The sequence below is a fragment of the Poecilia latipinna genome, unplaced genomic scaffold (genome assembly GCF_001443285.1).
Source record: "Poecilia latipinna isolate Pla-1442-1.1 unplaced genomic scaffold, P_latipinna-1.0 Scaffold267, whole genome shotgun sequence".
Classification (NCBI taxonomy): domain Eukaryota; kingdom Metazoa; phylum Chordata; class Actinopteri; order Cyprinodontiformes; family Poeciliidae; genus Poecilia; species Poecilia latipinna.
This window is the reverse complement of record NW_015112883.1, coordinates 210189-231972: the sequence shown is the minus strand read 5'-3', so window position 1 is coordinate 231972 and position 21784 is coordinate 210189. Positions and strand designations below refer to the sequence as shown.

General features: G+C 39.8%; 1 protein-coding gene, 1 long non-coding RNA gene and 2 other non-coding genes across 4 annotated transcripts in view; 1 reads left to right on the top strand and 3 right to left on the bottom strand.

Annotated features, from left to right (window-relative positions):
- The window catches only part of LOC106947992 (uncharacterized), a 19395-nt gene extending 14057 nt beyond the window's left edge, over positions 1-5338 (top strand). The window contains exons 2-3 of the long non-coding RNA XR_001425090.1: positions 1801-1803; positions 5326-5338. This is a non-coding gene — a long non-coding RNA (uncharacterized LOC106947992). The remainder of the gene's footprint in view (positions 1-1800; positions 1804-5325) is intronic.
- A 2290-nt stretch (positions 5339-7628) lies between these two features.
- On the bottom strand, positions 7629-13586 carry snx15 (sorting nexin 15). Its single transcript, XM_015033382.1, has 7 exons — positions 13372-13586; positions 12514-12670; positions 11599-11714; positions 10681-10960; positions 10436-10609; positions 9471-9668; positions 7629-8106 (listed from the first exon to the last, which is right to left on the bottom strand). Exons 1-7 carry the CDS (start codon positions 13468-13470, stop codon positions 7973-7975), a joined length of 1158 nt encoding a protein of 385 aa, XP_014888868.1. The 5' UTR covers positions 13471-13586; the 3' UTR covers positions 7629-7972.
- On the bottom strand, positions 8227-8308 carry trnal-aag (transfer RNA leucine (anticodon AAG)). Its single transcript has one exon. It is a non-coding gene; the product is annotated as a tRNA-Leu (tRNA).
- A 1598-nt stretch (positions 13587-15184) lies between the features above and the next one.
- Positions 15185-15256, bottom strand: trnam-cau (transfer RNA methionine (anticodon CAU)). Its single transcript has one exon. It is a non-coding gene; the product is annotated as a tRNA-Met (tRNA).
- Positions 15257-21784: the final 6528 nt, after the last annotated feature.

Below are 21784 nucleotides of genomic sequence, written 5' to 3'. Positions count from 1 at the left end.
TTTATTCAGTGGGTAGAAAATCCACTGAAAGAAATTTTACTCCAGAGTAGAACTACTTCATAATTAAATTATTCAAGTAAACGTAAAAATAAGTAGAGCATCGTAAAAATACTCCTAAAAGTACATTCTTTCAACAAAGTAAATGTAACTAGTTACAATGCAGTAAACTCAAAACCAAACTCTTCTGGTTTCAGACTGAGCCAAGGCCACTTCTCGTTCCTCGTTTCAGTCGCTCTCTTCCGTTTGTTTTTCTCACCAGTTTCAGCGCATCACCTGAGTAATGTTACCCTTTCAAATCCACCCCCTCTCTCTCTCTCTCTACTTCTGATTAAAAATGGTTATGCACCGAGTGAAAGGTCGCAAGTTGTTATGGAAACAAGGCAGCCAACAAAAGCTGGACACATGGGTACAGAAAGTGGGGAGAGGGGAAAAAAACAGAGAGGGAGATGTGCCTGAATAAATATGCAAAGAGGAGGAGACGGGCATGGAAAAAAAAGAGAGAGAGTAAGAGGTTTGAATAAATATAAACATATGCAGAGGGAGGAGGACGGATGCGAAATGATGGCTCCATCTGCGATAATGAATAACAAAAGATAATGCTGGGTTTTATCATTCTGGGAAGCAGGTCGGGGAACAAAGGTGCGTGTCCGTGTGGACAGTGGGAGAATGCGACAGATAATAACTGCGGCGCAGCTTGGAGGATGCAAAAAAAAAAGCTCAAATTGTTCACAGAAAGGCTGACCAAAAAAGGCCTAAAATTATGTATCTGTGTGTGTTTGAGTGCCTGAGCATCATCATCATCATCTCTCTGAGGACTTGTATTATGTTAACCACTCAGACTAACATCAAACACTCACACACACACACACACACACACACACACACACACACACACACACACACACACTTCAGTGGAGGCATGGAGGTGCCAGCCATATAAATAGGATATCCCACAGCGAGAGATATAAAGAGAAAGGGGCTGACAGGCAGAGGGAGTGAAAGAGACAGGCGGAGAAACGAGATTTTATATTCATGGAGTGAGAAAATAGAGAGTAAAGTGGACACAAAGGGAGGGGGTGAACGGATCAATAAATGGCATAAAGTGTATGTTTATTGATTTACTAATATGTGAGGGGAGGAGGGAGCGAGACAAACAGCAGGAAGAGATGACAGTTATGATGATTACTGTTAGAGGAACCAACAAGCTTCTGCCTGAATATATGTCCAATCTTACCGGTATTGTCGGAGTTTTTTAAATCGATTGGGTTCCTGGTATGGAAAGCAGTTTTTAACAAATATTCAATGTAACTTTGTGTGTTGTTGTCCAGTTAAAACACCCAATTTTGTTCAAAGTTGATCATTTCACCCAAATCTGTGTAGTTGGGTTGTAACTGTCACCATGCCTGACAGTTACATTTTCTAATGTTTGAAAGATTCACCTTAAAGCTGCAGTATGTAATTTTTTTAAATTCTTTTTTAAATATCTGTGGAAACTGTCACTATGTTGTAAGAACTGAGCTCCTTTGCCGTCTCCCAGTCCTAACCAATCAGAGCCAGGAGGCGGGTCTTAGCGCTGTCAATCACCCTCTGTGTGCCCGTCTAATTATTCACTTACAAAACCAGTGTTGATGGGAGTTCAGGAGAGAGATCTGCAACCAGTGGCTTCGGAGAAAAATGTTGCTCTTAATCCCTCCATGTTGGTTCTATGTGCAAAAATTATACTTTAATGAACATGTTACATATGTAGAGAAAATTTTAAATAATTGTTTTTAGAGTTTAGACTGGGCCTAAAAATCCAAGTAAGTCAATCCTTTATATTCTGTCCTTTATTTGTGGGCTATCTTCTTTAAAGAACCCAACTAGCCTCAGTGAGCTCAACATATTTCTTTTCTCTAGGAAAACAGCCACAAGATATGACACTCCCACCACTTTATTTCACAGTTCTGATCTTCCCCCCTTTTCTTCCTAATGTAACAACTGCCATTATGGCCAAACAAATTAGTTTTAGTTTTATGGTATTTTCCCACCTGACAGTCGAGAAGACTCGGTTTGATTGGGGACCAACGTTGCAACATTTGTAAAATTTTCAGCTGATGTTGGTCCACTTTCACTCTGCACTGTGTCAAACTAACCAAACCCTTTGAGGAACCTGTTCCCCTCCTCGCCTGTGGTGGCGCTGCACCAAGAACCACTGAAGGAAACGACATGAAAACGCCTGAAGAAGACAGGCGTTCAACTTCCTTCTTTGCGAAATGTCCAAAAAAAAAATGGATTAGCGTCGGATTTTATTTTGGCAAAAGAACATGAGCCATGTTCCCCACTAGCGATATTTTAGCGCGTTTGTTTAGGTCAGGGGTCACCAACTCCAGTCCTCCAGGGCTACCATCCTGTAACTTTTAGATGCGTCTCTGCTCAGACACACCTGGATCAAATAAACTGCTCGTTTCCAGCCTATTGCAGAGAGGAATGAATGCTGGTGAGGGAATTCAGACATTTTGGAGCAGAGGTGGTAGCCCTAAAAGTTGCAGGATGGTAGCCCTTGAGGACTGGAGTTGGTGACCCCTGGTTTAGGTTGTATTTACCCAGAATGCCCTGCGCTGTAGTCCACTTCCTGGTTCTGGCGCGGTCTCCGGTCCGCTTGGCGTTTGAACGCATTCAAACGGCAGCAGAGTTCACGTCAACCAAACCGAAACTGGGGTTTGTAGGTGACCAGGTTTAGCTTTTTTTAGTCTTCAAACGAAACTGACTTTCTAGACCAGGGGTGTCCAAAGTGGGTCCTCGAGGGCCGGCATCCTGCATGTTTTAGTTCTCTCCCTAACAACCTCCTCAGCAAGTCAGTGTTCTGCTTAGACCTTCTGATGAGCCATCATTTGATGCAGGTGTGTAAAACCAGGGAGAGAACTAAAACATGCAGGATGCCGGCCCTCAAGGACCGACTTTGGACACCTCTGATCTAGACGAACGAACTAGAGTTTGCTTAAATGGGGTTGGTGTGAATGAACCCGTAGTTTAATCAGATTTACATTTGCAAAGTGTAGTCTAGAGTTTCCACGCTACTCGGGAGAAATGTCGTTTCACTGTTCTTTACACCTCCAGCCAGCATCTTGTTTATTAGCATTTTCAGTCTGTTTTTTATATTAATGAAATACTTCAGATAGTAATAGTCTTAAATCAACATCAAGCCCCACAGCAACAACCAAACAGACCCCGGGAGGCGGAAAACAAATGTCAAGCCTGTCTGTAGGAGAGAGTCAGGCCGCCACAGAGCCCTGGGCTGACAGAAAATAGACAGCGAGTGTGTTTTATGTGAGTGTGTGAGAGCGAGAGATGAGGCGGGGGGAGACAAAAGTGTGCTGGAATAGCTGGGGGCAAGGTGACAGAGAGAGAAACGACTGGACGGGGAGGGATAACAAGCTCACAGAGGAGGGGTGTGTGTGTGTGTGTGTGTGTGTGTGCGTGCGTGTGTGTGTGTGTGTGTGTGTGTGTGTGTGGTGGAATAAAAACAAGGAGGATGGGTTGAGAGGGGAGAAGAAGAAGTTGATGGAATGAAAACAAAAACAGAGCGAAAGCAGGTGTGCTGTTTGCCTCAACCCAGTGGCCATTTAGGTCATAACGGTCCAAGCGAGAGAGTGAGTGTGTGTGTGTGTGTGTGTGTGTGTGTGTGTGTGTGTGTGAAGCGGGTTCGCCGGAGCCCGTTGGAGAGCGGGCTCGGTTCAGAGGTTGGAGAAGCAGTTTTTGTAGCCGTGAGGACTCACACACCCTCATCCGCACCCACATATGCTCGTTTTTCTCCTGCACACCCACAGCCGCCCCTTCTGTGTCACACTTAATGTGTCACGTGTGGCTCTAAATTATGCACTGATATACACATCTGTGTCTTTTGATCTCACACACACAAACACACACACACGTGGAGGAAAGCCATTATGCTCTCAGGCTGGAGTGTTTGGATGGTATAATTGCAGTGACCAGTGAGGAGAAAGAGACAGAGGGAGGAGGGATGGAAAGAGGGATGATAGAAAAGAGAGGAGCGTGCTGACACTCTCAGCATGCTAATGTTGCGCGGCTGTTAGCCCCCCTCCCTCCTCACCTCCGTCTCTTTGTTTCTGTCTCTTTCTGCATTTCACAGGTGGAGCACCAGAACGAGGGAAGGGGAGATGGATTGAAAGGTAGAGAGAAAGAGGGATGTATAACAGGATGTAGCAGCGTTATCGCTCTTTCGCTGCCATCCCTCCATCCTCTTCAAGCACCCCACAGTGGTCAAAACAAAGCCAAAGAGAGAGACGGAGGGAGGAAGAGGGATGGTCTGCTTTTTTCCACCCCGTTAACAATAGAAGGATCATCTCTGCTTATCCTCTAATCTCATCCCTTCGATTTTTCCTCTCCTCCAGCGTTTGTTGTCTCTCTTTCTCCATGACCCCTCGTTTTCTCATCTGGTTGGGGAAATGGTCACCCCTCCATCTGTTTCCAGCCCTCCTTTCATCCCCCGTCTCTCCAGAGAAGGGATTCTGCCGTTTGCTTTCTCTTTTCTGCATCCCATCCTCTCTCTCTCCTCTCTTTGATGCCAAACCAATAACTTTCCATCCATGCTGAAACTACTGAAAAAACTACTTACTTTTATGCAAAAAAAAATGCGTTTGATTATCTCTCTTAGGTGTTTGCTGTGCATTAGTGTTCCCTAATGAGTTGAAGTTACAGCTACAGGTCGTTAGCAGGGTTTCTAAAGGTTTCAGCAACAAAAAATTAAGACTTTTTAAGACCATTATGAAAGAAATTTAAGACCTTTATCTCCAAAGAAATGTATGAACTGTGTCTAACTGGTGATAAATTTGCACTTACCCTTGATATTTTCTATGAAGTAACAGCTAAAGGTCTTTAGAATAGCTTCTGAAGGTTTCAGCAAATCATATTTAAGACTTTTTAAGACTATTGTGAATTAAATTTAAGACTTTTATCTTCACAGAAATGTACAAACTTCTTCCATCAAACTCATTTTTGTTTTGGTGCCAAATCAAGATCATTCTGGCCGGTTGTGCCAGAATGTATTAATAAAACCTATTCACAAACTGTTAAAATAAAATTATTAAATTATTATAAAATCAATTTACAATTGATTTGTGATTTTTTTTGCAATAAAAATCAAAATGTTTATGGTACTAATTTGGAAATATTTGCACTTATTTATGACAGTAAATCTGACTTTTCATTACTCGCTGTGGAGATCATGGACTATAATCTGACATCAGTTAAAGCTGAGGCAGCTGTTTAGTACAAGAAAGAAAGTTTTTTTAAATTTTTTGACTGCAATAAAATCCCAATTGTTAGCACAAAAAAGTGCAAGAATTTGTTGATTTTGCATGAATTTCCACGATAATTCTCAAGAAACTGGAGGGACTGATTGATATAATTTAGCAGTAAACAGATAAAAGCTGCACTGATTTGATTAATAACATATTTAAGCACATTTAGTGTTTTGTCTACAAGAGGGCCACATAAAAACCTATGTTGGGCCGGATTTGGCAGCCAAAAGAAATCCAATGTCCAAAACTTGATTGTTGCTCTTTATGGTTTAAAGTTGGTAACCAAATAACAAAATCAAACTGCTGCCTCTCCAAACCCAGTGCATGCTGGTCCTATACCAGTCCCTTCACTTATAGAAAATGGACCCACAGTTTTTTCTGTGAAAGAAAAACAAAAAATTAATAAAATCACCAATTATTAACCTACAAATAAACTCTAAGTAATACAAAAAATATAAAGTAAACTAAGAATAAACTGTCAACAAAATTCAAATTGATAAAAATAAAGAATAAATAGCTCCAGCACATCTTTTAGCAAAAAATTACTTAGCTCACTATTCAAGTAAGGTGACAATATTAAGGCTGACTATCTTTTAAAATCAAATTTAAGACATTTTAAATTCTTTAACCAAACGTAGAAAGTTCAAACAATCATGATTATGTGAAGTAGATTAACTACAGCAAGCCGCATGTTTATTATTAAAAACCAGCAGCTGTTTTCTTCTTTCATCTGTTTCTCCAGTCCAGGGCGCGTTTTAACCTTAAAATGAGCAACAGCGACTCTCACAGGAATTTAATAGGTACTACAACAAATCTACGTGACGTCTCACGTAGATTTAAAAGCTTTAGATGTAAAAATGTAATCCGATGATCAAAACCAAAATGCGCCAGGTCTACAAAGTAAAAGATGAAATGAGCATATTTGTAAAAATAAAAAGAAAAGAAAAAAACCAGACTTTATCAGTGGGATTCCCTTTTCAAATCAGCTTCTGTTTAATGTATTAAACTTGACTAAATATTGAAAACTTTTTGACTCAAATCTTGTTATTATAGCAGAAAATGAATTTGTTTAGTCGAGCCCAAAATAATTTAAAAACTAGGTGTTTTTCTTAAATAATTTAACAAACGTACAAAATTATTTTTAAGTTTTGCATCAACTAAGAAAAAAAAACAATCAAACCAACTATTTTATTTGCTTGATTTCAGTTTCTTTTAATTTTCTTTACTCTTGACTCAATGATTTTGGCCCAAAAAAGTTTGGACACTTCTAGCTTAAATCATCAAAAGCACAAAATTGTATGTTTTATATTTAAAATTCACAAAATCGTGCTGTTTTTGTATTTTTGTTGTGGAGCTACACCGAACATTTGCTTAGCAACAATAAAACCTGATGTTTTTCATAAGCGTCAGGTTTAAACTGCAGCGTTTTAGCAAATCGTTGACAGTTTTTAGCAAAACCTGTGTTCAGGAAACTTGATTTTCCAGAACACAAAACGGAAACGAAAGGATTTTTGATCACATTTCTTCAGACAGTTGTGATACGTAACTTTGACAACGGTATCGTTTTTACAGCTTGCAGCAGCAGATTAGCATCTCACAGCTCAGATAACACCTGAGCGACGACTGGTTGTTGTAGTTTTGTTGCCTTCATTCTGATTTTAGTTTTCTGAGTCACTGAATGTTTGGCTAAATATTCCCTCATGTTTTGTTTTTTTTGGATGCTGTGAAGCTGGAATAACTTTTACTCTTTGTTTTTTACTTTCTTCTGTCACAACACAACTGACATTATGGTGCGTAACCATGACAAACGGGTATTGTTTGTTTGTAATACTTGGAGCACCTGATTAGCATCTCAAAAAGCTCAAATAATACCTGAACTTTGACCTCAAAATCCCAGAGGAGTTCAAGAGGAGGCTTCATGGATGCAGAGCAGGAGAAAACCAAACCATCTTCTCACATCCCCTACTCCAACATCCTTCTGCCCGGCTTTCTAACCATACGACAAGCAGCAAAAGCAAATGAGGTGGATCAGTACCATGTCCTGGATGACGTCATCCAGGACAAATACATAATTTGCTGACATAATCTGAGCATGTTAGCAGCTCAAATTCAGCCGCTGCAGACCGGCTGTCATCCCAGTAACTGTCTTCAGTCAGAGGCTTTTTCAGATTTGTTGCAAGACTGACTGCTACTGGAGATCCTTCCTTCCCACATCATCACCACCCACAACAACTCTTTGAAGATTCTTGGATAAAATTAGTTACGACAACATTTATTTTTCCTTGTGGGATAAATAGAGTAAAATAATTTTTGAATCAAATTGAAACGTTTTTCTGAATTAAATTAAAATCAGATTTATTAACAAAACATTGTGCAAAATGCAAAGCCACATGGATGTTAACATTACAAACATCAACAATATAAAAAGAACAGAGGAAATTTCCATCCATAAACTTAAAGACTTTGTCTGTGTTTTGTAGTTTAGATGTCTGTGAGGTCCCAGTGCGCAGAGCGTCATTACTGGAGCATTAGGTACCAGAAACGGTTTGTTACTGGGAATGGAAACTGGTTTGGGATTCTTATTTTAGCTGTCAAACCTGTAGTCACTTCATGAGCCTTGAACCTGAGCTTACGTTGCCTTTCAGTCGTCTTTGTGTGTGTCAAGCGTGTGTCTACGGGTCCTGTGTGTGTGTGTGAGCAGCCGTGTGACCCGGCGAAGCGTGCTGATCCACCAGCATCTCGGCATGCTTCAGGTACTGGGCCGTCCTCCTCATCACAGACTCCCTGCGAACCGGATCTGGGTCTCCTGCAGAACATGAACACATAAAAAATCTCGTCAAGTTTCACTTCCTGTGCTCTGATTGTAGCTTTTCACATTTATTTTCAAGTCACATTTCAGCTGAAAAAGGAAAAACAAAATGATTGCTGGCAGCGGTGGGATTCGAACCCACGCCCCCGAAGAGACTGGAGCCTTAATCCAGCGCCTTAGACCGCTCGGCCACGCTACCGTGTTAGCTGCTGGATCAGTGTCAGAAACTACACTGAAGTGGGGAGGGGCAGATGACTCAATGTTGAGTTGTGGCATGTTGTAATGTTGCAGACAACGCCTTTGTTTAGTTCGATTTGTATCTTACTATAAGCCAAAAAGACACAGCGTACTCATTTATATAAGCAAGAGGAGCAACAAAACATATTTTATTTTAAGTAAGAAGCATTTTTACCTCCAGCTTGATGTAAACCAACACCTGCAGAGAAGCTGTTATAAATTTAGCACCACAGACAACTCAGTGACGCTTTAAGGGAAAGGACAAGGTCCAGCAGCCCAGTCATGGATCAATACAATAGTCACTAAAAAGGCTGATTAAGCACTAACTGTACACATACAAGGTAAGCATTTCACTTAATATATTCTCTCATAGGCTACATGGTCCTGTGCAGCAAGAAAATCCTGAGTTGGAGCCTCAGTCTTGAATGGAGTTTGCATGTTCTCCCCATGCAACATGCGGTTTATTGTGAAGAACTGGCCGTGTCCGTCAGCTGTGCACAAGAGTTGAAACCAAAAATACACATTTGTCTCAATAAACTGGAATACCATCAACAAGGTAATTTATTTCACTAAATAACAAGGTCAGCTCTGCCTGAAGGCATTTTGTCACTTTAAATTCAAATAAGCTACTGCTGGCCAACTCACCGTTTACACTAAAATGAGAAAATGGCTTCAAACAGATGCACAATTATACACTTTGAGAAGCAGAAGTGGAGCTTCCTGCTCAACCAACAAGAAGGCAGCACGTGGTTTCTGGATGGTAAGTCAACAACAAAGCATTTATCTTTTCCAGCAGCCATTGTACAGCGAATACGGCGGTAAAACCTGCTGACCAAAAGTGCTGGAGCTCTGCTAGGGTTGCTAGGTAACGGAGCAGTGCTTGATGATTTGTAACGTTAGATTCCAGAAAAATGGCGGAGTGTTTTTTTTAGGCAGTTGGGCTGTTTTTAGAAACAGTAGAAACTCAAACGTAAGAACAAAAAAGTGTAAAAAGCTTTAAAAAGCTCAGAACTGTGTTTCTTTTGCACAGTTTGGTGCAGTTGGTGTAAAATTTGCATGCTTTACAGCTTTGATGAAACTAATCATGATGGAAATGAACTGGTTTGACTGGTCTCTCATGTTACCCTGCACTCCAGTGATGAGTATGTCCACCGCTGTCCGGTAGCCACGGATGGCAGAACCGAACTCTCCCTCCTTCTCCCGCTCCATGGCCGCCGTCAGCTCATTGGCTGCCTGGTTCAAGTAACTGGCGTCTCCTCCAATCAGACTGGCCGGCGGCAGCGAGAACAGTTCGGAGTGATCACTCGAGGAATCTGATCTTTCTGAAACAGAACGAGAAAAAACAACAGATTTTTAATTTAAGGTTTAAAAGAAAGCAGTTTCATAAACAGTCCTGTCAAAGTTTGGAATTATCTCTAATTTATTTTTAGTTTGTGTTCAAGAAGGTAGATTTCTTGTAATATTCTAAAGGGCTTTTATCAAAGGTTCCACATGTTTTCTTAGAAACAATATCTGCATTTCCAATTACAAAGGTGAGCAAAACTTTGTCAATATTCAGCTAATGCCAACAAAACAAACACAATTTTGCAATTGCTGTTTCCACTAAATTAGAAACACAAATAAAGTCACACATGAATAAGTTTGTTCACACAATAAGTATTTAAAAAAACAGGATGTGCCATCATCTTCCAACTACTTCCTGTCGTCTTCTACTTTGTGGTTTGCACCAGTTGTTGATCATGTGAAAAAAGTATTTCCAATGCAGTTTTGCTAAATAAACCAATTTCAGCCTAAAACCACTTTATCCTAAAACTTTTTGTTGAGAAATTATTTTTTTCGAAATTTGCATGTTTCCATTAAGATAATTTATATTTAAAATCTCACATTGTGCAATTTATGGTCAATGGAAACACAGATAGTGTTTTTCTCAGTCTTTGTTACTCTACCGGAGAAATCCAGGTTAATGAGAGAAATCTCAGGCAGAGCAGTGAAGGGCGATGAGAATCAAGCAGAACTGCGTGGGAAGGCAATGTCCAGGATAAGTAAAGGCTGCAGGGAGTAACAGTTTATATTCTGTGGTTGAACCCACCTTGTTTATAGCAGGGATCGAAGACAGCCAGGTCATTTTCAGACAGAGGAGGAGGAACTTCCTCCTTGGGAGACGGGATTTGCTCTTCGACCACCGAGTCAAACAATGAGTCGAATTCCTCCTGCGTCTCCTCCGACTGCTGGAGTCTCGTTAAAGACAGCTCAGGAGACGACACTGCAGATGCAAACATGAACCGAAATGATGACGAAGAACCAGAAACAGCTTGCAGATTGTTAGATTTAAACCTCGGTCATCCAGTTCTGCGTCGTCAAGATCTTCCTGTTCTTCCTCTGTCGGAGTTCCTCCGATCTCGTTGTAGGCCTCAGCTGCCACCTCCGGCTCCCCGACCTCCAAGCTGATGTTAGTGCCCAGGTCTTGAGGTAAGGTGGGCGCCTCCCTGCCCTCCTCCTCTTCGGCGGGTTCACAGTCTGATGCCCTCCTCTTCGGCAGGGGGATGAGAGGAGGAGGCAGCGGCCCGGCCGAGGACGCCGGGGACGGATCCAGAGGTCTGCTGACTTCACCACCCTAACATTCATTCATTTATTTTTTATTTTATTCTTCTGCAGTTTAAACTAACATGTCACATATTGACATGAACGTTTTGAATTGAAAATGTCTTATATAGATTACCCTTTCTCTTAAAAGTGAATTTGTTTTACCATAAGTAACTAAACATCAATCAACCATCCATATATGTAGAGCTAATAAAGACAGAACAAAACATATAGTATCCTTGTAATGACACAGCACTTTACCAAATACTTCATTACACCTTGATAGGATATTTTACCATTTTCTTAAAAGTGAAAATTGATCTACTCTCTTTGTTTCCTTTAGACAGAAATAATGTTTAGTTCAGACTTTGTTTCTAAATATCTCTAATCCTCTCAAACTATACATGCTTTCTCTTTTCATAAATCTTATTTGAAAACATGCTGGAAATATACCGTTATGTATATTATTTGCAGAATATAATAGTCCACCACGGTATGAAATGTCATTAATTTTAACTTGAAGAACAATGGACTTGTTACGTTTTAAGATTGTAATTCTAACAGCTCTAATTTGTAAAATAAACAGAACAACGTATATAAATCAAAAAGAAACAAGAGGACAGAGATGAAACAGAGAGCAGTTAACATTTGCTTGTTCTGTGTCCTCACCCTGAAGAAGTCCTTTAGTTGTGGGCTGTTGTATAGTGCAGGTATACTGGTAGTGAACAGAAGCATGCTCTCTGCTGCCTTCCTCCTCTCCTCAATCACAGCTTCATCAAACCTTCCTAGGATGAACACAACAAGATGATAAAGCTGATTATGACGCTGAAAGTTTTAAAAAAATGCTCCGTTTGTCACTGGTTTTACTGGTGCTCTGGACAAACTGGAACAATAAACTAAAAAAAAGACTGCTGGTAAATTTCTCAGTTTCACTTCAAATAAATAAGTTGGACACAAATTAGTCTTCTAACAGAACAATAATCTTAAACACACTTCAAAAATCAGATAAATCCGTCTTACATTTCGTTTCTGGAAGAACTCCAACCTCAACCTCTGATGAAAATTTCTGCACTATGATTAAAAGTCATGTCTGTACCAGAAACCACCAGGTAACTGACTCCAAAAACCCAGCCAGAATTACACCTCTGAAACGTGTGTGGATAAGGTACAGGGATCATTGCAGCAAACATGACTGAGGGAAGTATTTATATAACTGAACTTTTAAGGAGAAATGAGAACCTGTGTTGCAGGAAAAAAAAAATCTTGTGCAGCTAATTCTTGTGTCAAAACATTGTTTTCGTTGTCTGTTGTAAGAGCATCCAACCCTGGAAAAAGAGCTATTAAATAAAACATTATAAACCCAGAAATAAGAGAGAGGTGCAAGTGATGAAGTACACAAGTATTTACTAAAGAAACACTCCAACGTTCCAGCATGTGAAGCAGCAGCTCCTACAGGAACTCTATTGGAACTCTATGTTTGGATATCTGATGCTACACCTCAGATATGCAAACCTGTCTGAGGTGCAGCATCATTCAGACCCAGATGAGTAAACTAGGTCTGAAGGGAACTTTTACACATCATACCAAAAACCTGTGCACGTGGAAACACTGGAAACTCCTCCTGCCTCCTGAACAGGTTCCTGTGAGTGTAGGACAGCTCTCCGTGGAGCTTCTTCAGCTCGGAGAACCTCTTCCACACCACCACCTCCTTCACATCGTCCGGGTGACGCTTGGACACAAACTGCAAGGGTGAGAAGTTAAAATAGATTGGTTCCAGCTAATCCGAGTTTTGAGCATGTTGTTGTGTCTGCAGAGATCGTCTGAGCTTCATAAATCCTTTTTGAACAGGCATTAAAGTGGTCATAAGGCTGCTGGAGCACATGAACAGAATCACATGTCCCGTTTCACTCCAGCGCCAGCAGAGCATCTCAACCTCAAATAAAATCCCCCCAGGGTGTATTTGTGTTTATATCTAGACATGCTCTCTGGCTTTACATTTGCATGCTTGTTTTTGTTTTGTGTAGGAAAAGCGACAATATTTTATCTGTACACAGAAGTACAGGTTCAGCTCGCTGAATTTGAATATTTGCTAGTAAAATAACCGTTTGAAAATAACCTTTAGGTGAAAATTGAACATACTTTTCATTTGGCTGACATTCCAGTATTAATTTTTTTTTTATTATTGGTCTGATTTACAATACTAATCATAAATGTAATTGTAAGTGGAAAATCATCATAATAAGCAAAACTAGAGGCGTATTTAATCTATTTAGTGTGTTTCTCTTAGTGAATGGAGTGAAAGGAATTCATAAACTTTTCAATAATATTCTAATTTATTGGAATGCACCTGAAATATTTTCGGAACATGAACATCTCCTCAGTAACACAAGTGATTTTTTTTTTATATAAATGAAACACTACGGTTATAGAGTTGTAACTTACCCTGGCTGTCACTTTGTACTCCGTGTACCCCTTCTCGTGGTTCCGTGGGTCGGTAACAGAGAAGAACCGGTAGTATTCGTCTTTGGGTTTCCGTGACATTTCCAGAGATAAATTAAAACCAGAAACACGAAATAGAACCGTCGGGAAACAGCCGCGGTGAGTTGCTCTGTTGTGATTCTTCAGTCACTTATCTCTGTGGACATTTCCTGGTTTGTGACGTACTTCATTGCGTGCTTGCGTATAGAATAGTGGACGCCGCTTCGCTTTTGTTGCCGTAGCAACGATTTGTCTGCGAGTCGGCCATATTGTGACTGGCAAGTTTACCGACCGGTGCGTATGAAAGCAAGTCGTTAAATTTTAAGTAGAGCTTCTTTTTTTTTTACTTAAGTGCTTTATATTTTTTCATTAAGTGCTTTATATAGAGCACTTAAGATTGTGTTACAAATAATGGTGACCTTTTAGTTTGGCTAGCTTTAAAACACGATGTGCTCGAAATGGACCTAACGTACATTCGCCCTAATTTATAGAGAATATACAAACCCACTGTGTTTAATTCAACTAGTAAAATGTGTTTAGTTTGGCTGTTTGGTTTTGTCTAAAAATAAAAAGAGGACGTGGACGTAAGCATAGTCGTCCTTTTTCCATTTTAGCTGCTTCATTGGTATGACGTAGCTAAATTAAACCTTTTTCAGATATAACTTTATTTATACACTCTCCCATGACAAATGAGCTTCGTTTTGACTTAATTTATTGTTTGCCTTAGAAAATTAGCGTGATTATGCTCATGTCTTAGTCAGGCCTTCTTCAAAGAATAAATATCGAAACTTTATGAGGTTATTTGTGGTAAAAATCAAGTTTTAGAAAAGGGTTTTGAGGCCTTCCGATTGGGTGTGTTGTTCCAGACAGGCCTACAACACAGATAAATTGTGTTAAAGGAGGCAAAATATCTACAAATGAGAGGCACTTAGAAAGCAGATGTGAGTTAAGAGGTATTTATTTATTGCAGAGTTAACTAGAAGCAGCTTTCTTAAAAAAATTAAAAGAAATAAGATCAAGTTTGTGACTATACATAGAAATTGTGATTAAACAAGTCCAAATTAAAATTCAATAAACTATATGAGTATATGTAGTTATAGATATTTAAAACTAACAAAACTAATCCTTCATATGGCTCCACCTCAAACCTCTTCAGATATAGTAATGAGAGCTAAGATCCTCTAGGGGGTGCTATACAAAAAGCTATTGTGAAAGCGGAAAGAAAATAGGGGTTGGAAATAAACCTTTCTTTTGTTTTTACATTTTCCTCAGTTGACTTCAATAAGTCTTGCTTATACATAGAAATAAGATCAAGCATATATAAAGATGCTATAGGAGGAACCTGAAACAAGAAAACCAGACAGACATGTTGAGGATACTTCACAATACAAAGAGATCAACAGATGACTTCAATGCAGTCATGTAACACCTATTACCATCATTTCCAGTCTTTTCCCTAAAAATAGGAGGCTTATATTTTACAGAATTTAACCCTGTAAAATTTTTTTAAATATCCTCATTATTAAAGCGTTTTTATGAGCGTTTGTTTGCAGCAGACTGCAAGTCAAAGGTCAGTGTTCATCACTGCTGCTGCTGCTCTCATTGCCTGTTAAATTGAAGGGAAAATGTGTAACAGACGCAAATGAGGTAAATATTTAATCTAAAGTTGTCCAGCCATCTGCCCGGTTTAGCATCACTGAATCTCCAGGGACAGAAGTGAAAAGCGACGGAGCCGATTCTTCCGTATGCAGATCCAACGTCACAAGCTTTCAGAAAATAGCAGAGGATGGTTTCGATCCATCGACCTCTGGGTTATGGGCCCAGCACGCTTCCGCTGCGCCACTCTGCTGCACGTTGGGTTGATGGGGGAGGGAAAAGTGCTTCATCACCGTTGTGTGCTGCTCCACATTCACAGTGAGGGGCTTCTTACGTAACATGGAGCCATTGTTTGCAGGGCAGTTTCACAAAGAGGAGCTCAAAGGAGTTAGGAGGATTTAAGGAGGCTCAACACATGAATACTGAGTAAACCATTTACAGTTACAGCAGTCTTACACTGTGTCTTACAAAAGGAATCATGCCCCTTGAACTTTTTTATTTTTTTACCTTTGTGACACTTCAAGGTAGTTTAGTGGGATTTTATCAACAAAACTTAGTGGATCCTTTTAACCTGCAGTAACATATGCATGTTCTGCTCATTCTTCTTTGTAAAACAGCTTCAGGTCAGTAATATTAAATTAGGTTTTGATTCTACATTGACTTTTGCTCTGGACTTTGACCAAGTTTTAAAGGTTTAAAGACAAATACATAACACTCTTTTCAGGACACATATTCTCATCCTCGCACTTCACAGTTATTATCTACTTTGAGTTGGCCAACAAGATAAAATCCCAATAAAATGCATTAATGTTTGTGGTTGTAGTGTGATAAAATGTGAAAAAGTTTAAGAGGTATGAATACCTACCTCTTAAATATTCGTATTTTTAAAGGGAATCTACAGATGTGGTGACCTAATGTTTTATTTTGAAAACAAATGCATACAAGATTGCTGGAAAACAAAACAAACAGATGTATCAGCTGTGATGTACCTATAATCAATGAGAAAATTCAGCTGCAGTAGCCACTGTTCAACCCAAAGAGGGCAGCACTGAGTCAGCTTTAGGCTAAATGTTGTACAAATAAACACATTTACATGAAAATGTCTTAATTTGCACAGAAACATTAAGAACCAATTTAGGAAGTTTATCTGAAAAAAAAAATCCCCTGTGTATTTGCGGTTTAGTTGCTCTTTAAACAGTTGTGTTATTTGGGTTCTTATTACAGCTCAACCACAAACAAACAGTGACAATAAAATGCTTCAACCTCTGATTATTGGTGTATTTAATTCAAACAAACCAACACGTATCTCTCAAGTAATGAAGACCTTGATTACACAACTCTATGGGTTAATAAACACCTACAAGATGGAGATCATATCAGTGATACATCAAGAATTGCACAATACAAGTCAAAGTTCAGGACTAAATTATTGAGCACTTCACACCCTGATCTTATTTTAAATCAGAGATATACAGTAATACGGATTGATTAGATGTTAAATGGGTCAAAACTCCTAGGAAAGCGAAGCAAGTTTAGAAAATAAACAGCTGAGCCTCTGTTCTGTGCTGAGACTGAAGTCGTTCATTGTTTCAGAGCCTGAAATCTGCATGTTGGGTGTCTGAGGGAACATGTTGGGATCCTGAAACAATGAGATGAAAAACACGCATCCTCAGACAGACTGGTCTGAACTGGTCCGGGTTTGTTTTGCTGCGCTCTGCCTTTTCTTTTCTTTTTTTTTTTTTCCATCGAGCTCACGCCGTCTCGCAAAATAAACTCTCCCACAGGGGATCAGACCTGGATTTATTGTGAGGCTGGATCTCTGCCTGTTTGTGCTTTTTAACCAACTTAAACACTTTCATTGAAAGCTGGAATGAAGCACTGCTTACTCTCTCATGTTTATTTTTATCTTTTGTTTACTTTGACATTCAGATTGCACATTTTCATTTCTTTTAGCAGTGGGATATTTTGTCTTTGTTGAAGCTCCGACCCTGAACCAGATGTGTTGTTTATCGTACAAAGACAGCTGAACTGGAGAGAACAGGAATTACTAGCCTGGATGCATTTTTGAGCTCAAAGCTAATAACCTTTAACTCCTTTCTAGCCACAAACAGAAAGAACTGCATCATCTAACAGAGAAAAACTCTGACTGCATAAACTTTGCTCCTTTTCTTGGGTCCAGGGCTCAGACAACATTAGTGGAAACACACACACACACACACACACACACATATATATATATAGATCAGTATTATGTTATCACTAATATTTGCTTCCTCCACAGCTCATAAACATGTTTACATCTCCTTCCTTCAGCTCTCACTGTACGCCCTTTACCCTTATTTCTCTGACTCCTCCTCTCCGTCATACTTCCCCTGACATGGCAAAATTTCTCTTCCCCTCGTTTTTTCTACCATGCTTCCTGCTGCTCACTATACTCCTGCCTGGAAAGACGACTAAAGTGAGCGAAAACGTTAGAATATCCGGTTAGGTACTTTATCTCTCGTCGCATGTGCTGCAGATCAACAGCACACTGTGTTCACATCAGGCAGCTCTGTTACAACCTGACTCTGCAAACACGTGAGCGTCACACAGAGATAAAAAGAGAACCAGATGGAGCGGCAAGTGAACACAGAGATGTTGACGACAAGTATCTGACTGTCTGGAGAACCTAGTGCGATAATACTGCTAGGATCTGGGGTTTAGGGTTTTGTATTTTTTTATTTAGTTTTTTCTTTTAGCTCTGCCTTGTTCCCACTTCAGTTCTTCCTTAGTGATTCTAGTTCATTATGTCTGTTTCTTGTTTCTAGTAATTCTTTGTCACTCTAGTTTTACTATGCTTCTTTAGTTCAGTTGTTCTTTAGCGTTAGATTTATTTCTTGTTCCCCTTCGTACTTTCTCTCGCCCCCTGTGCCACTTTTTCTCTCTCCCTGTCCTCAGTCGGCCTCCTTCTGTCCCCACTCCCACCTACAGCCCATCAGCCCATCAGCCCAGGTCTTTAGTTCTGCATTCAACCTCCCCGTATTGAAGCGCTTCATTCTCAGTCCCTCCTCGCCGGATTCTCTCGTCTGTTCCCTGCCATCCTTCCCTTGGATTTATGGGTTTTGTTCTTTGGATTCAGTGGTTCATTATTAGTTTTTAGCCCTTTTTATACTTTTTTTTGTCATTAAATCTTTTACTCAACTCAATGTTTTCTTGCCTTCTCCATTTGGGTCCATTCCATCTTCTAACACGTCAAGATAAATACCCCTTGCACTTTTACAAATTTGGTCAGACAATTTTATTGGCATAATAATAAAGAGAAAGGAAAAAAAACATGTTTTTTCATCTATACTTTTAAATCTGAAAAGTGTGGCTTGTACCTTTGTACTATAATCTTTGACTGATTTATTCTAACTCATGATATGCTTTGATTTTAGCTTCCCCATTGCAGTTCTGGTTGTGGGAGTGCATCTATTAGTGAGTTAGTATTATACTTACAATTTTTAGTATATTAGCTGAAAGTGTGAAGATGTGCCAGGACATGTATATAAATTAGAAGGTTGCACGGTTGTTTATAAATGTATTTTTATTGTATCTTGATTTATTAACTTGTTCATACTTTAACATATAGTTTTTTTTTTCATGGATTTGGAGGTTGCAAGGTTGAACACAAAATATATAGGCAGAAATACTCTTCTGTATTCTTATGGTATTTTGATTTATAAATTGTATGTACTTTAATGCATAGAAATGCCCAACCAGGGGGGGAGTTGTGCTCTTTATGCCACCCATAAGTTACAAACTTGTTCTGCTCTATGTTTCTGTGCATTGTCCCTGTCAAATAAACTAACAAGAATAATCAGGGTCATTGTCCTGCTGGAAGGTGAACCTCCACCTCAGTCTCAAATCTTCTGCAGACTCCAACACGTTTTCTTTCAGGAATTTCCTATATTTAGCCCAGGCACTCTTCCCACTAAGTCCCACCAGCTTCCCTGTCCCTGCCAAAGAAAGGCATGCCCTAAGCGTTATGCTTTCGTTGTGTCTCTCTGTCGGGATGAACGGTCTGGTTACTCAATATAAATTGGACTTCTTCCAGCGTTTTTTTAAACAGCGGCTTTTTTCTTCTCTTGTTTGCATAAAGGTCAGATTTGTAGAGCACACAACTAAATGTTTGTCCTGTCAACAGACTCTCACCTGAGCTGGTGATCTCTTCATCTCCTCCAGAGTTACTATTGGTCTGCTGCTGATTAGGTGATTGGTTTGTAGGTGGTTTTTTGGCCTTCATGATGCTTTATGTTAATTTATTTTCCCTCTGAACTTCTGAAGCTTTTACAGATGAGTGAGGTTTTTACCATTATGCTGATGTCTGAAGGCAGATCTTCCTCATTTCCACTGAGCGGTTCGAACTGGTGACACTATATCCCTTTCTCGAGTGTCAAGTCTCACTCCAGCCAGATAATGTCTGGTTTGGTTCTAGCCAAGTTCTAGCCATTGGCTGTGTGTTCTTCACCATGTGGACGTGAACGGGTTAGTTTCTCTGAAATCTCTTGGTATGAGTTGCCCAGTCTGACTGATGCTGAACAGCCAATGAATGAGGGTTCTGCCAATCAAATCACTTATACGCAACACCCGGCTTGTACCATCTCTGAGGAGGTTCCAAAACAATGGGGAGGAACTATAGGATCTGCAGACAAATCTGGGGAAGAACCAAACAAAAACGACGCCTCAGAGGGGCTTATTTTATCAAATTCAGGACATTTCCCCTGCCAATTGGACTCACTGGGCAGGTGATGTGGCATCATGCTAGTCCGACGACAATCGTAGCGGCCGTGGCGCAGTAGTATGTCTCGCGCTTGTTGCGAGAAGTGACGTTTTTCTGTTCCCCTATCAATGGACTGTAATATGAGGCAGGAGTAGCTCCACCCTAACCGCATTGTACCATTGTCCATTGACCTACAACTGAAGGAGGTTCAGGAATGGTGTGGTACGGGTCGGTTGTGGGTCGACTTTACACTGGAAGTGGACAAAGTGTTGTGTAGAACCACACCAATCACTAAAAATTAGTCACAAGTTACAATGGATTTTATATCAGGGCATCAGAGTAAAGATGGTTGAACATATTTCACCCTTTTCAAATGTTTGTTTTTAAAAACTGTTAACAACCATGTATCATTTTTTTCCCACTATTCTTTTAATCTACTACTTTCTGTTGGTCTATTAGAGATCATCCCAATAAACCAACCAAAGATGGACAAATTAGAAGGGTGTGTAAACTTTTGGGAAGCAATGGGGGTGGCTGTGACATTTGCTCCGGGTCAAATGACATTTGCCCTGGGTCAAGTCCTACATTTCTGCAGCTCAATGGGATCGTGAGACACTCTCCGAGGTCTGGCCCAATAACTAAGGTTAAAAGTTGCTGTGTCACAGTGTCCAAAATAGACAGGTGCAGGTTTTAGGCCAAGACCTAAATAGACAGACTGACACTGTGGTGAATGAGAAGCTGGAGTACAACTTTATATTTTTACACCTCGTGAATATATGGGTCAGTTCTGATTTATGTGACCTATAATATTACAGTGAAAGAGTGAAGAGAATCTGGGGTAAATCAGACTCTTCAAACATCACTAAGATGTGTTTTTTTTTATTATTTCAATCTACAAAAACACATAAACAGAGCAAGCGCTCACATGCAGAGGTGCGGTCACGTGAGAGCAGAGTAGCTAAGCTGGTTCCTGTCGTTATTTGCGGCTTCACAAAGTTGTTGACTTGTTTTTAAATTGTAGAGACTGACTCAGAAATAACAGCCTGAGTGGTTAGGTACAGATCAAATACACAGTGTGAAGCAACAACGAGCTTGTGTTATACAGAAACTGCCAAAATAATGCCTGTTTCTCATCTGCAAACCCCACACCTGATGGAAATAATTTAAATGATTGTTGAGTTAAAAGTTTAGCTCAACATGATTGTTGCAGGTAATGAAGCTCTCCAAATATTCAGGCAACAACCTTGAACTGTAAGCAAAGCAAATAGCACTGGAGGCCCCAAAGGATTGTGAGCATGAAACTGTTGGGAGGTTTTTTCTGAGAACTATGTTGTTCAGTGAAGGTCAGCAGCAGCTGGGAAATGTGTCAGAGCAGCAGCAGCCACAGGAGGAGGATGTTGTTTTTCAGATCAGATCATTTAAATTAACTATAACGTAATACAGGCGACATTATGGCTTCAGTCATCAGCGAAAATCAGATCAAATTAAAACAGAAGGGTTCACACCAAAACAAAACAGCAAGGTGAAACGCAGACATTTGAGATCAAAGAGCTGTTTTTATGCCTTTACCGAGAAAAGTCTTTGTGTAAATCCCGTCTATTGTTAGGAGGCAGGAAAATAAACTTTAAACAGAGAACATGGCAGGTTTACATAAGCCTACAGCGTCTGTAAAAAGAAAGAATCCCCTGTTGCATTTCCTAGTCTCCATTTGTACATACAATCAGTGCCTTGCAAATATTGAACTTGTTTTGTACCCAAAGAAATCAATGGATTTTTACTGGGATTAAACAGAAAAACTGAAACATAGTTTTCTAGATTTTTTACAAATACAACCTGACAACTGAAGTGCGTTTGCTTGAATACTTCTTATTCAAGCAATAAAGAGTATTCCTTATTACTCCTTTACTTTATTCAAATTAAGACAGTACTTTATAGATGCAAGTATTTTCACATCAAGACATTTACATTTTACCTGTCTATCTCTGCTCAGTGTGTCAGGGATTCCCCTTTACATTCAGGTTTAGACTTTAACTTGGCCAT

Coding starts and splice junctions, on each gene's coding strand:
- snx15 (XM_015033382.1), bottom strand. CDS start 13,470: ATGTCACGGAAACCCAAAGACGAATACTACCGGTTCTTCTCTGTTACC. Junction 10,610..10,680: donor CGCAGAACTGGATGACCGAG/GTTTAAATCTAA, acceptor TTGCATCTGCAG/TGTCGTCTCCTGAGCTGTCT. Junction 9,669..10,435: donor CGATCCCTGCTATAAACAAG/GTGGGTTCAACC, acceptor GTTCTGTTTCAG/AAAGATCAGATTCCTCGAGT.